At 35.4% G+C, this 14,680-nt stretch overlaps 1 protein-coding gene across 3 annotated transcripts in view; it reads left to right on the top strand.

Annotated features, from left to right (window-relative positions):
- GSK3B (glycogen synthase kinase 3 beta) overlaps positions 1-14,680 on the top strand; it is a 206,801-nt gene that overhangs the window by 62,923 nt on the left and 129,198 nt on the right. For all 3 annotated transcript variants that reach the window (XM_064594927.1, XM_045902948.3, XM_045902949.3), the window contains exon 2: positions 5,166-5,359. In XM_064594927.1, the coding sequence (XP_064450997.1) occupies positions 5,166-5,359 (194 nt within the window). The remainder of the gene's footprint in view (positions 1-5,165; positions 5,360-14,680) is intronic.

Raw genomic sequence — 14,680 nt, 5'->3', positions numbered from 1 at the left:
ACAGTGAGAGAAGGAACACAAGCAGGGGGAGTGGGAGAGGGAGAAGCAGGCTTCCCGCAGGCTTCCCGCAGGCTTCCCGCTGAGCAGGGAGCCCAATGCGGGGCTCGATCCCAGGACCCCAGGATCATGACCTGAGCCGAAGGCAGGCGCTTAATGACTGAGCCACCCAGGCGCCCCTCCCCTTCAGACAGTCTTAATCATGCCTCAAAATGAGGTTCTTTTTATTTTTTTGGGTAATTTATATATTTTTTAATAGAGTATTTGCTGTGGTGTTGTTAAATATACATAAAAATAGCTGTTATTTCTCTTTGAGATAGAGAAACAATAGGCAGTGAGTTTACCCTACTAATACAGTTGTTAGGTAAAAAACAACAACAATAAAAAACTTCTTAACCATACTTCATATCTTCCTTATAGTCACAGTGACATGCTGGTTCCTCTGTGCTTTTGTTACAGACTTTTAACTTCTGTTATTTCTAAATGGAGAGGTTATTCTTGAGTTAAAGGAGGATATTTAGACAGTCATTGACTTTGTTCAGTTTGTGTTATCTTATTAACATCTCTACAAGCCTCATAGTTAAAAACTGTTGTAGTTCTTGCTTTTCCTCAACTCTAAATCTTAAGAAACCGAAATCAAATGGCTAAAGTATGAATGAGATTTATCATTCATATAAAATTAGAATATCAGATATTCTAGAGTGTCAGATAACTCCTAAATATTTAAACATACTTAAAGTGGCCTTTTGGTTTTGGGATGCTCATGACACATTTGGATGTGGTCAGTGTTACACTATAACATTTGTTCCTCTCAAGGTGAATTGGTTTGAGGAGTGACTTCAGAAGACTTAGAAGATGTAACCACAAGGTGTTGCTCACAAGGTACAAACCTTTGTTTGAGAGATTGGGTACTAGCTCACACATACTATTTTAGGATACGTCTAAGGCTTTTAAACAATTAAATTCTATATTTAACACCTTCAATAGAAAGTGGTTATTCTGTTGCATATCATCTTTCTATTGCTGTATAAGGAGTCTTTTGTTTATATATTTAAGATTTAATTCTATTTTCTAGTTATAATAAGAAATTTATATTCCCTGAGTGAATTTTAATTGTAATAGAGGATCCCAGGAGTCCTCTGGTAGGAGAAGGGGCCTCCTGGAGCTGAGCTGTTCCCATTGTTTTGTTGTTGTACCTGCAAGACAGTAGTGTATTTTAGGAGACAGTTTTGTTGTAATTGGTATGAGACTCACTGTATCATGTGTTCTGGGAAATTATTGGGCAGAGTGGTGATTTTTTTGTTTTGTTTTTAATGAGGCAGATTTATTGATTTCCAGCTTTTCATGAGGATTTTGGCCTGTTGGGAGCAGTGCTTATAATGCTCAATTGCTAAGATCCAAAATTATACAGTTTCTAGTAGCAGATATTAAATTGAACATCACAGAATCGATTATTTTACATTTTTGTTTTCCATATGTTTTTGCTTTAAGGTAAGTTTCAAAATCTAAGGTTACCAAAGTATTTTTGGAAATAGCTCCTTAGCTATTAATGTGAATGATTGAGGCCTGAAAACTGTAACAGATTATCATTTATTCTCTTATTTCTTACTGCTTTGGAGCTGATTTTTTTACATTATATGCTTCTTGGGTGCGGGGGCAATAGTATATGAAGTTAAGTCTTTCAGCTGTATTAGGAAGGTTGTAAAATATAGCAGAGGCAGTATGAGGCAAGTGAGGAGTTCTGGCTACTTAAAGCTTTATGATATTGGATAAGTTAAACTCTTAGTTTTACTTTCCTCATTTGCATAGTAATGTAATAATGTCTTCCTGCATTTATTATGAGAGTAGATGAAACAATGAATTGGATGGTTCTTTATACAGTGAAATTTTATACAGCTGTTTTATTGCTAAGTTGACAAATTACAATGCCAAATGGTGACATGCTTTTCCTTGGCACAGTAGCTGCTGTCTGTCCCATGTGCTCATGCCAAGTCATTCCCAGTGTTATCTTGCCATTCTTTACATCTCTGCTATTTCAGATCTATGATGAAGCAGTCTGAAGAGCTTGATAATTTCTGAATAAAAATTCCAGAATGCTTGAGGTAGAAAGCCTGAGAACTATTCCTAGTATACTTAGGGATTTCATATTAGTAGAGAATATAGCCTTTAAGAGTTCTCAGCAGTTTCTGAACTGCTCAAAAGAGAATAGAATAAGTCTTTAATTTCTGCTAAGATAGTAAGTCTACCTTTTTTACTAGATGTACAAGAGGGTGAAAGGATTGGTCCTTAGCCAAATCCGTTCGCAATTTAAAATTAAGAGGCCTTAAGGGCATCTTCTAGTGATAGCATCTGTAGGGCCTGTTTATCTTTCTATCCCACTTTAATATATTTGCAGAATTATTTTATTTATGCATTATAATTTACATATGAGAAAAAGCACAATTAGATGTTCCCTGGGCTTCGTAGTTGAAGATGCAGAGATTTTAAGTCTCAGGGTTCTGATGGTATCCATCAGATATGGTATGCTTTTCATAGCTGGTTCAAGTTCTGTTTCTGAAATGATGTGGTTTCTTTAGAAACGCATACTGGGGAGGCAGGTGGGGAAAGTCATTACACATGCTTATATTGTTTAAGTTCTCTTACAGAAGCAAGTACAAAGCTGTAGCTACTGTTTTCTTTATTAACATATGGTTATACAGTAGAAAAGCGTGATTTTTGTTTATACCTTAGCTTTTGTTTTCAATTAAAATTGTGAAATGCAACAGCCATTCTTAAAATCTGTTATTTTAATTAAAAAATAATGATGCTCTGTTTTGTGAATTAGACCTATGAGATTTTTTTTTTAAACTTTTTTTTTTAAAGATTTTATTTATTTATTTGACAGAGAGAGACACAGCGAGAGAGGGAACACAAGCAGGGGGAGCGGGAGAGGGAGAAGCAGGCTTCGCACTGAGCAGGGAGCCCGATGCAGGGCTCGATCCCAGGACCCTGGGATCATGACCTGAGCCGAAGGCAGACGCTTAACCAACTGAGTCACCCAGGTGCCCCGACCCATGAGATTTTACAAGCAACTTGCTCAGTGGAATTATTAATAGTTCTTGAAATATATAAGTTTTGGTGATATGGTGGATGATCTAGGGAAGAGTCAGACTGTTGAAATCAATTCTGTTTTTTATTTTCTTTGGGCAATTGGATGATAAAATGTATTCAATACCTTGGATTTTATTCTTTCTGAATCCACCCTTTCTAGATCTCTTCATTTAAAGTTCAGAAGACTGTGATTCTGTCTTTAGAGGAATGTTATAATGCAAGTAGAGATAGGTTTATTTTACAAATGAAGAAGAAGTAACTTATAGTAAGATTTATAATCAACCTGAAAGGATGTAATTAACATTAACATGCTCAGAAATGAAAGTAAATGGAATATTTGGGGAGTTGAGCATGATGATTTAGAACTGAGATTCGATTAAACTAGGTTTTGCAAATATATTTGAGATTTATTTTACTAGGAAGTGAAATGTGAAGAAATCATTTGAAAGCATTGAGAACTGCTATGTATGTGTGTATGGGATTTGCATGCATTTCAAGTACATATAATACTGTTATGAATAAAAAGGGTGGTGTTGACAAGATTTGGGTTATCTGTCTACAAGTGGTGTTGGATTTGTGCTGTCATACCTGTTGGGTGATATACCTTGGAATCAAAAACATACATATTTAAGGTAGTTAACCATGCTATAATGTATAATATAGACTGCCTGTAATTCAGCTAGCTCTTAAGTAGGAATCTTTCATTGCTTTTGTGTCTGTCATGAAGGCTGCCTTATAAAAGGAGAATTAATCAGTCACAGATATTGCTTACTGGTTTTTGTCTATATTAGTACCTCTGTGAACTAAAAGAGCTATACACATTGGGTAAATATGCCAGTAACATTTGGGCATTCATTTACCTGGTAATTTCATACTGGGGAAAAACTCAAACCATTGGAAAATGAGATTATTATATTTTTCATTCTTTTATATGTGAGTTACAAATGAATACTTCATAATCTAGGCTTGGTATCTAGAGTTAAAAATACATTATTTTTTCTTTTATTAGGTTAGTATGAATTCAGTTAGCATCATAAAAATAATATAATGGAAGAGTAGAAGAGGAAAAAAGGAAAAAGTGCAGTTTAGTCAGTGAGCCTAAGGACTTATATGTACAGAGAATTGGTTTTAGATTTCTCAGGGAAGAGAGAAGAAGCACAAATCATAATTGCTACTTCACAATGCTTGTACTCACTAGAATCTATATGTATTCTGAAATCACTGAAAGAACAATTTAAAGCTCTTTAGAATCAGGTTCTAGTTAGCATAGTATGGTTTAGAATAGTTTAAGAATTTGGAGAACAAGATGATTATGAACTCTGCCTAGTCAAGTAGGAGGTGGTTCTTGGGCTTGAATTGAGGAGTCTCTGGATTGTTACTGGAAGGGGAGGAAACGTACAGAGGTAAGGCAAGAGCCGTTGAGTGGGCAGAGACAACAGAACGTCAGTGAGCTACCTATGAATAAGGCTCAGTTCAGAATAGATTTGGTTTTTCTTTTATGTTTTACATCTCTTACCCCAAATTAACACTCCATATTCCTTTTCCCCATCTGACCTTTCTCTGAGAGGTATTTTATTTTCTTAAAAAGAAATAAGCCTTCCCTTTCTAAAGGCAGAGTGGTCTGAATAGAGTCAACATATTTAGATATGTTCAGTGGCACCTATTTTATTTTCAAGTAGAATAAGGAAGCCTTGAGAAAAGAACTAGGGCCTTTAGAGTTGGATAAGGATTCACACATGGTGGGTCCACCATTCGACTTTTGACTTTGGGCAAATTTAACATTCTTTCCATTAATTTTGTATGGGAACAGTACTATATACCTCATGGGGTTGTTGTTTTCATTAAATGAAGTCATATATATAAACTAAATATGATGCCTGGTCTACACAATGAATAAATGGTGGTTTAAAAAATTACTTATAATTGAAACAAATAGTTGAAGTAATTCTATATGATAAACTAAGATGAGCATTTAAAAATAATTTGTAGTAAAGAATGCAGTTTACTTTGTATACTTCAGCAGTTTTCTCTGTTTAATTCTTTACGGTTCTCATTTTTCTATCTCTTCTTTCTTTTAGGAGACAAGGATGGCAGCAAGGTGACTACAGTGGTGGCAACTCCTGGGCAGGGTCCAGATAGGCCACAAGAAGTCAGCTATACAGACACTAAAGTGATTGGAAATGGGTCATTTGGTGTGGTATATCAAGCCAAACTTTGTGATTCAGGAGAACTGGTTGCCATCAAGAAGGTCTTACAGGACAAGAGATTTAAGGTAAGACCTTTGGTATTTCATGTATTTTATTGCTATCAATAGATGTAAAAAAGTATTTTTTTCATTCATTTCTCTTTGCTTCAAATTTGCTTCAAATTTCATTTACTGTGCAAATTTATTATAGAGACTTTATTTTCTGTTTTGTATTTTGTAGAGATAAAATTCACTAAAGATTGCAATATTTTTGAACCACTGCTGAGTGATACATGATTTTAAAATGTTGTGAAAGTAGATTAAAATTTCTTAATTTATACGTTTAAAAAGTGACCTGGATCTCATTGGTATAGGAGACCAGAGAAACTGTACCTGTGGTGTTTGATCGTTTGAACAATTGACTGTCCTTCCTTTCTTAAAATTTCCTTTGAATCTGTGATGCAACACTATCATTTATTTTTTCCTAAATACCTCTGATTTTCTTTGCAATTTTCTTATGTCTTCCATCCATCTACCCCTAGAAACCAGCCATCCCCACAGTTTAGTTTATTTTCATTTCTTAACACTAGCTCTTTAGGGGATCCTATGCATGAATGGTTCAGAGGTCATCTCCATTTTATGGTATATAGTGGAGAGTCAGGAGATCTGGGCTCTAATGTAGGCTCTGCCATTAACAAGCCAAACAGCTCTGTTCCATTCTCTACTTTCCCTACCTGTGCAACATTTTACTGAGAGTCTCTCCTGTGCTAGCAACCATGCCAAACTTGAAGGGCTATAAAGATAAATGAGATGATCACTCCTCTGAAACAGCACACAGTCTGTTAGCTCTGTTCTCTAGAATGTCCCAAACATTCTAAAGAGGTTTTTTTTTTAGAAAAAAAAATTCTTATACCTTTTGTCTTCAGTTCTCACACTCTCTCCTAAGTACTAGTCCCCTGCTGCCAAATGCCCATTGGATCTTGATTTGTTATCTCAGGTTGGCAAGGCTTCTTGTCTAATCCTGACCTGACTTTTAAGACCCAATGCAAATCCTTTCCTTTTTGCATTTTCCTTCTAATGATTCCTTCCCATTCCCTTTTGCTTTTTCCTTCTAATGATTTTGTTATTCACCTTGTCATTCAGACTTTTCTATTCTCTCATACCTCATATCTAGTTGTTATCAAACTTCATTGATTTTTTTCCCCCCTCACTGCCTTGATGATTGTAACTTCTTTCCCTTTTTCATCACTACTATTCTAGTCAGTCCCTTACCATTATTTGGCTTACCCACTAGTAAGACTCTACTTCTGGGGCGCCTGGGTGGCTCAGTTGGTTAAGCGACTGCCTTCGGCCCAGGTCATAATCCTGGAGTCCCTAGATCGAGTCCCGCATCAGGCTCCCTGCTCGGCAGGGAGTCTGCTTCTCCCTCTGACCCTCCCCCCTCTCATGTGCTCTCTCTCAAATAAATAAATAAAATCTTTAAAAAAAAAAAAGACTCTACTTCTGATCTTCTGCATACCAGCACTAGAATAACCCCACAGTTCAGTTTGGTCATACTGTTTCCCCTGCACACAATTCTATGGTTCCTCATAGTCTAGAAAATAAAGCCTGCCCAGTTCAGTAGTGCGTTCAGGAACTTCCATAGTCTTGCCTTATCTCTAGATACTCAGCTTTCCAAGCCTTCTCTGCTACTATCCTTGAAATATATTGGTCTTTATGGCTTCATTGCTTTTATTTAGCTTCCGTTAGCACTCTCATTCTCTTGCTAATCTAAATCTTGTGCACATATAAAAACCCTTGTCAGATTGCGCCTTTATGAAATTTCTCACATGATTCCAGCCAGCCTGTGGATCTTGTTCTAAATTCCTTGAACACTTACTGTTTATAAACTAGGAAATTCCAGATTTTTTCATGACAAGGACTCCATTTTTATTACGTGTATCCTGGGTGCCCACACATTCAGTGGTTTTTTTTTTTTTTGGATTAGTAGTTGATGATAGCAGATGCTTTCCAAATTCTTGTTATATGCTCAGTGATTTACTAAGATTTTTACATAAGTAGTTTTATTTGAGCCTTATCATTAGTTCTTTGAGATTGGTACTGTTATTATTGGGATAAGAAAACCTACGCATAGAGATTATAAATTAACTTGCCCAGGGTCACACAGTTAGCAAGTGGAAAGTTGGGCAAGTGAATCCACACATTCTGACTCCAGAGTGCTTTACTAAACATTTTTATCATCACTGCATCAGAACAGTAGATTTTGTTTAGAACGTATTTGGTTAATTCTTCTTTTTCTTGCCTTTTTTTTTTAATTAAAATTTTTTCCTTTGGTGTGATTAGGTTATTCCTTTGAAATGCAGTTTGGTTCATTTGTTTTTGTATGTATCCCTTCTTAGAATGTTACTCCTGTTCTTCTTGGCTTTTTTTAAAAAAAATTATATTTTCAGTCTGTGAAACACACTAACATGGTTCCAAAGATCAAAAATATACAAATGTCATTTCCTGTCTGTTCCCTCTGTCATGTTTTTTAGTTTTATTGTTTTTTATTATTTTTTTAAAGATTTTATTTATTTGACAGAGAGAGACACAGTGAGAGAGGGAACACAAGCGGTGGGGTGGGAGAGGGGAGAGGCAGGCTTCCTGCGGAGCAGAGAGCCCAATGTGGGGCTCGATCCCAGGGCCCTGGGATCATGACCCCAGCCTAAGGCAGATGCTTAATGACTGAGCCACCCAGGCGCCCCTGTAGTTTTAACTTATAATATTATTATTATGAATGTAGTTTAACATCTTTTCACCTGTTCACAGTCCATTTTGTTTGCTTTTGTGAGTATATGTGAATTGTTCTTTTTTTCTTTTTTCTCGTTGCCCATTTTTAAAGTGGGTTTTTGGCCTTTTCCTCTCAACTCTGAACAATTTTTTATTATGGATTTAGCCTTTGTGATATATGTAGTATTTTTACTTTGTGTATTCTATTTTTCTACCATATGATATTCTTTTCTTATATCTGGATTTTAAGTTATAAGTAGAAAGCCTTTCCTTATGGAAAGCCTTTCCCTCAGATTAAAGAGAAATTCATCCACTTTTTTCTGGTAATTACAAGATTTCACTTTTTACATTTAAATTCCCTGATCCATTTGAAGTTTATTCCTGTTTCTGGAGTTTATTCTTATGTATGGTATGAATTATTGATCTAATTTTATCCTTTCTAACTCATTAACCAGTTAGTTGCTCAGTACAGTTATTAAAAGGTCTGTCTTTGCTCCAGTGACTTGCGATGGTATTGTTAATATATGCTGAATTTCCACATGGACTTGGTCTATTTCTGGACTTTCCATTCTGTTCCACTAGGTCATTTGCATATTCCTTTGTCATTACCACACTATTTTAATTATAGAGCTTTACAGTATGTTTTAATGTCTCCTAGAGCTAATCTACCCTTGTAGCTTTCCTTTTTTGTGTTTCCTAGCTATTCTTGAGTGTTTGTTTTTCCATATGAACTTTGGCATCAATTTGACTAATTCCATAAAAAAGCTTTTTGATATATATATATATTTTTAAAGATTTTATTTATTTATTCATGAGAGACAGAGAGAGAGAGAGGCAGAGGGAGAAGCAGGCTCCCAAGGAGCAGGGAGCCCGATGCAGGACTCGATCCCAGGACCCTGGGATCATGACCTGAGCCGAAGGCAGACGCTTAACCATCTGAGCCACCCAGGCGCCCGCTTTTTGATATTTTTAATTGAAATTTCATTAATTTACAAAATAACTTACAGAGAACTGACCTATTTGTGATGTTGAATTATCCAGGAATAAGAGATATCTTTCTATTTGTTCAAGTTTACTTTTGTGTCTTTCAGGAGTTTTGTTATATAGGCTTTTGACATTTCTAGTTAAGTTTATTTCTTAATATTTATTGCTTTTGTTGCTGTTGTATGGTTTTGTTTTTGGTTTTTATTTTTTCTTCTACGTGCTAAAAAGTGGTAAGTTCAGTTCTTTCCACTTTATCACCTTTCCTTTGTGAGACTTAAGTATTCTTTGTTCTCCTTGCTAAATGTTAACTGTTTCCAAAGGAAAAAAAAGGAAATAAAATTTGATATATTGGCCAGTTCATTTTTCTTGATTATCATAAAATAGTAGGAATTTTTATGACAACTTAAAATTCTGTAGTTTCACTTCTGTGATTTACATAGCAGCTGCCCAGGATTACACTAAATAATTATGTATTTCCAGAAAAGGTTGAAATAGGGTCTTCTCCTTGCCCAGTCAAATAAATCATCTACTGAACCTGCTAATATCAGTGAAAGGCAGTTTGTTTTGGTGAAAAAATGAGAGAGAAAATGGTCAGAGACAAAAAGAAAACCAAGAGTAATTATCCCTGCACACTAGTCACATAAACTATATCTAAGACACTGAGCTTTTCTATTAGGAATTTCTGGTATAGTCTTCATTTCTGTAGTGTTCTACCTATAGTTTGAATGTCTTTTTTTCTTCTGTGACCCATCATACTGTGGCAAATTACTTAAATAGAAATTAAATTACTTCACTTGGCTGGTTTGGAAGTGCTTGTGATAGAAAATGCTCTTGTGGTCTTGTAGAGGTAAAGTCCAGCTAGGTACCTTATGTAGACCTTTTGTTAGAGCAGGGAGAAGATTAATCAGTCCCAAAAGCTACTGACAGTTGTTGAGGCTGGCTCTTCCAATTTGAAAATTGGTAAGTTGTGTTTTTAATTAATTAGTGATTTAGCCTCATTAACTATTAATTTCAGTTCTCCTTTGAGCTTAGTCATAGGTTTCAGGTCTCCTGCTTGGTTTCACTAGTTCTGTGGTTAGGATATGGGGGTGGAGATGTGAAGCATAACTGTCCTTCTATTGTGAATAGAGAGTGAGTAGGGCCCTACTTTTAATATATACCATTTTCAGAAATGAGGAGAGATAATGTCTGGTTTTGATCCTTGGGGTTATTATTATTCTCTGCATGGATATTGTGGAGACAGCATAGAAGAAAGAAAACCTTGGTTGTTCACTATTCAGTAGTTTTGTAAGCTAGAGCATATTCATTAACTTTATGAGCCTCAGTTTTATCATCTGTTAAAATGAGGATGCTACTACTACAGCAATGCCCCAGCCTACTGTTTGGCACAGAAAAGAATTCAATAAATATTGTGTTCCCTTTTTTCTCCAATGTTGTATGAATCAAATGAAACAGTGAATTATGAGAACATTTTCTGAATTTTAAAACTCCTTGTAACTAAATTCTGTTCTTATTTTTAGGCATCTGAATTACTACAAATGGCTATTCATTTTGGAAATTTTACTTGATTGTTTTACTTGCTCTTAAATTTGATAATCTTTTTTTTTTTTTTTAAAGAAACATTTTTTCTTTTTTAGAGAGGGATGGGGAAGGGGCAGAGGGAGAGAGAGGATCTTAAGCAGGCTCCATGCCCAACGCAGAGCCTGACATGGGGCTCGATCTCACAACCCTGAGACCTGAGCTGAAATCAAGAGTTTGACCTTAACAGACTGAGCCACCCAGGTGCCCCTAAATTTGATGATCTTTTTGAGGCACCTAATTGTATTTATGTAACTATTTTAAGTCATTTGTGGAAAATCTGTTTCCTGATAAAACTGACAAACAACTTGAAAAGAAATAGTAATCTTTACTTATGCCATATGGAGGTATGTTCTTTGAGTCATAGAAACTTGTTATTGAGAGAAGGTAAAAACTAGGTCTTAACCTCTGTGGAGGAGAGAGGGAAGGACAGTAGGTAGGAAAGATCATATACACTGCTGTGCAACTCTAAGAAAGTTAAAGCAAAACCAATGGGGAAGTCTCAGCCTGAGGTTGAACCAGAGGAGTACAGTGTTTCCTGGGAAAAGGTCTCCATTAAATATGTCTGCCATGGTCAGGCATTTTCTGGAACAGTTCATGGGAAGCTTGGCATGGCTTTAACAGGAGAATGTCTTTGAGAGCTCAGCAGCTGGGGCTGTGGGTCAATTATGCTCCTTGCAGTGGGAGATCTGAGAGGCACAGTTTCATAATTACCAAACCAAGCCTTGTAGGGATAGAGACCCTTTTATGCTACTTTCCCAACTGTGTAGGTAGTGACTAGTAAAATGTTTTTTTAATTGATTTGAATTTTTAGAGACTGTGCAAAGGTTGCTGTGGAAGAGTTCTGTTGATTTTGCTTTTAAAATTATATATAGTTTTATTGCATCTATTTTTCCGGAGACACAAAAAATGGAGGTGTGATATTTGTGGTCTTGAATGTCCTTTTTCTGGCTTTCAGTGGCTTGAATGCCTTGAGTGAATGAGAAATAAAACTTAATATAAGGCAGCCAGAGTAATTAGGCAAAAAAAAAAAAAAAAAAGGCATCCAAATTGGAAAGGAGAAGTACAACTGTCACTATTTGCAAATGACATGATATTATATATAGAAAACCCTAAAGACTCCATCAAAAAAACTTTTAGAACAAATGAACTCAGTAAACTTGCAGGATACACAAAAATCTCTTGCATGTCTATACACTAATAATGAGCTATCAGAAAGAGAAATAAAGAAAGCATCCTCATTTACAATTGCATTAAAAAGGATAAAATTCTAGGAATAAATTTAACTACAAGGTGAAAGACTCAATATTGAAAGTTATAAGACACACAAATAAATGGAATGATATTCTGTGCTCATGAATTGGAAGAAATCAATTTTGTTAAAATGGCCATATCACCCAAAGTAATCTACAAATTTAGTGCAATCCCTATCAAAATTTCAGTGGTGTTTTTTAAAAAAGATTGATTGATTTGAGAGCGAGTATGAGTAGGGGGAGGGGCAGACAAAAAGAGTGGGGAAGGGAGAGAATCCCAAGCAGACTCTGCGCTGAGTACGGAGCCCAATGCGGGGCTCGATCCCATGACCCCGAGATCACAACCTGAGCCAAAACCAAGAGTCAGATGCTTAACCAACTGAGCCATCCAGGGGCCCCTGCTATTTTTCAAAGAAATAGAACAAATAATCCTAAAATTTGTATGGGACCATGAAAAACCCTGAATAGCCAAAGCAGTCTTGAGAAAGAAGAACAAAGCTGAAGACATCATACTCCCTGGTTTCAAATTCTATTACAGAGCTGTAGTAATCAAAACAATGTGGTATTGGCATAAAAAAAAAAAAGAAGATACATAGATCAATGGAACAGAATAGAGAAAGCCCAGAAATAAACCTATGCGTATGTGGTTAATTAATCTATGACAAAGGAGCTGAGAATATACAATGAGAGAAAAAAAGGATAGTCTCTTCAATAAATGGTGTTCAGGAAACTGTACAGCCACATGCAAAAGAATGGAACTGGACCACTATCTTACACCAAACACAAAAATTAACTCAAAATGAATTAAAGACCTCAACATAAGGCCTAAAACTGTAAAACTTCTAGAAGAAAACAGTAGTAAACTCTTTGACATAGGTCTTGGCAATAGGTTTTTGAGTCTGACACCAAAAGTAAAAGCAAACTAAAGCAAAAATAAATAAGTAGGACTACATCATACTAAAAAGCTTCTCCAGAGCAAAGGAAATGATCAACAAAATGAAAAGGCAACCTACTGAATGGGAGAAATGCACTGAATGATATTCTATTGTATCCATGTATCGCAGTTTGTTCATTCATTCACCTATTGAAAGACATCTTGGTTGCTTCCAAGTTTGGGCAGTTATGAATAAAGCTGCTGTAAACATTCATTTGAAGGTTTTTGTGTGGTTGTAAGTTTTCAGTTCATTTGGATAAATACCAAGTAGCACAATTGCTAGATTGTATGATAACAGTTTGTTTAGTTTTGCAATAAATTGCCAGACTATCCTCCAAAGTGACTGTACAGAATGATTTTATATTCCCACTAGCAGTGAAAAAGAGATTTCCTATTGCTCCATATCCTCATCAGCCTTTGGTGTTGTCAGTATTTTAAATTTTAGCCATCCTAATAGGAGAGCAGTAGTATCTTGTTTTAATTTGCAATTTTCTGATGATTTATGATGTTGAACATCTTTTTATATGCTTATTTGCTATCTGTGTATTTTCTTTGATGAGGTGTCTGTTCAAGTCAATGCTCATTTTTAATGGTTGTTTGTTTTCTTACTGTTGAGTTTTAAGAGTTCTTTATATATTTTGGATAACAGTGCTTTCTCACGTATGTGTTTTGCAGAGATTTCTCCCAGTCTGTGACTTGTCTTTTCATTAGCAGAAGTTTTAAATTTTAATCAAAAGTCTAATTTGTCAATTTTTTCTTTCATGGATTATGCTTTTGGTGTTGTATCTAAAATGTCACTGCCAAACCCAAGGAGACCTAAATTGTCTCCTCTATTGTCTTCTACGTGTTTTGTAGTTTTGCCTTTTCTATGATCTCTTTTAAGTTGATTTTTGTGAAAGGTATAAAATCTGTGATTACGTTCATTTCTTTGCATGTGGCTGTCCAGTTATTTTAGCACTCTTATGAAAAGACCATCCTTTCTTGATTGAAATGCCTTCGATCCTTTGTCAAAGTTCAGTTGACTATATTTGGTGGCTGTTTCTGGGCTCTGTGTTTTGTTCTAGTGATGTATTTGTATATCACACGGTCTTTTTTTTTTTTTTTTTTCCTGTAGCTTTATGGTAAGTCTTGAAGTCAGTCAGTGACAGTTTTTTGATTGTTCTTCAATATTGTGTTCACTGTTGGATGTCCACAAAATAACTTGCTGGGATTTTGATTGGGATTGCATTGAATCTGTTGATTAGGAAGAACTGGCATCTTGACAATATTTATTAAGTCCTCCTATCCATGCATATGAAATATGTTTCTGTTTATTTAGATCTTTGGTTTCTTTCCTCAGAGTTTTATGGGTTTCCTCATGTAGATTTTGTACATATTTTATTGGATTTATACCCAAGTATTTCTTTTTGGAGGGGTGCTAAATTGTATTGTGTTTTTAATTCTAAATTCCAGTTGTTCATTGCTGGTGTATAAGAAAGCATTTGGCTTTTGTACCTTAAACTTGTACCTGCAGTCTTGTTATAATCACTTATTAGTTCCAGGAGGTTTTGTGGTTGATTCCTTGAGATTCTTTTACATAGACAACCAGGTCATTTGTAAACAAAGATAGTTTTATTTCTTCTTTTCCAATTTATATACCTTTTATTTCCTTTTTCTGTCTTACTGTATTCTGTACAATGTTGAATGGGGTGGGGGGTGAGAAGTCTTTTTTGTCTTGTTCCTGTTCTTAGTAGGAAAACACCTAGTTTCTTCACATTAAGTATGTTAGCTATAGATTTTTGTAGATGTTGTTTTTAAATTTGATGTAGTCTCATTTGTCTATTTTTGCTTTAGTTTCTTGTCCTTTTTGGTGTCCCCAAAAGAAGGAAATCCTATCACTTGCCACAACAA

This window comes from Mirounga angustirostris, unplaced genomic scaffold, assembly GCF_029215605.1.
Source record: "Mirounga angustirostris isolate CCGP_5_RB_7025 unplaced genomic scaffold, mMirAng1.0.hap1 SCAF_1, whole genome shotgun sequence".
Classification (NCBI taxonomy): domain Eukaryota; kingdom Metazoa; phylum Chordata; class Mammalia; order Carnivora; family Phocidae; genus Mirounga; species Mirounga angustirostris.
This window is presented reverse-complemented; position numbering and strand designations above follow the sequence as displayed.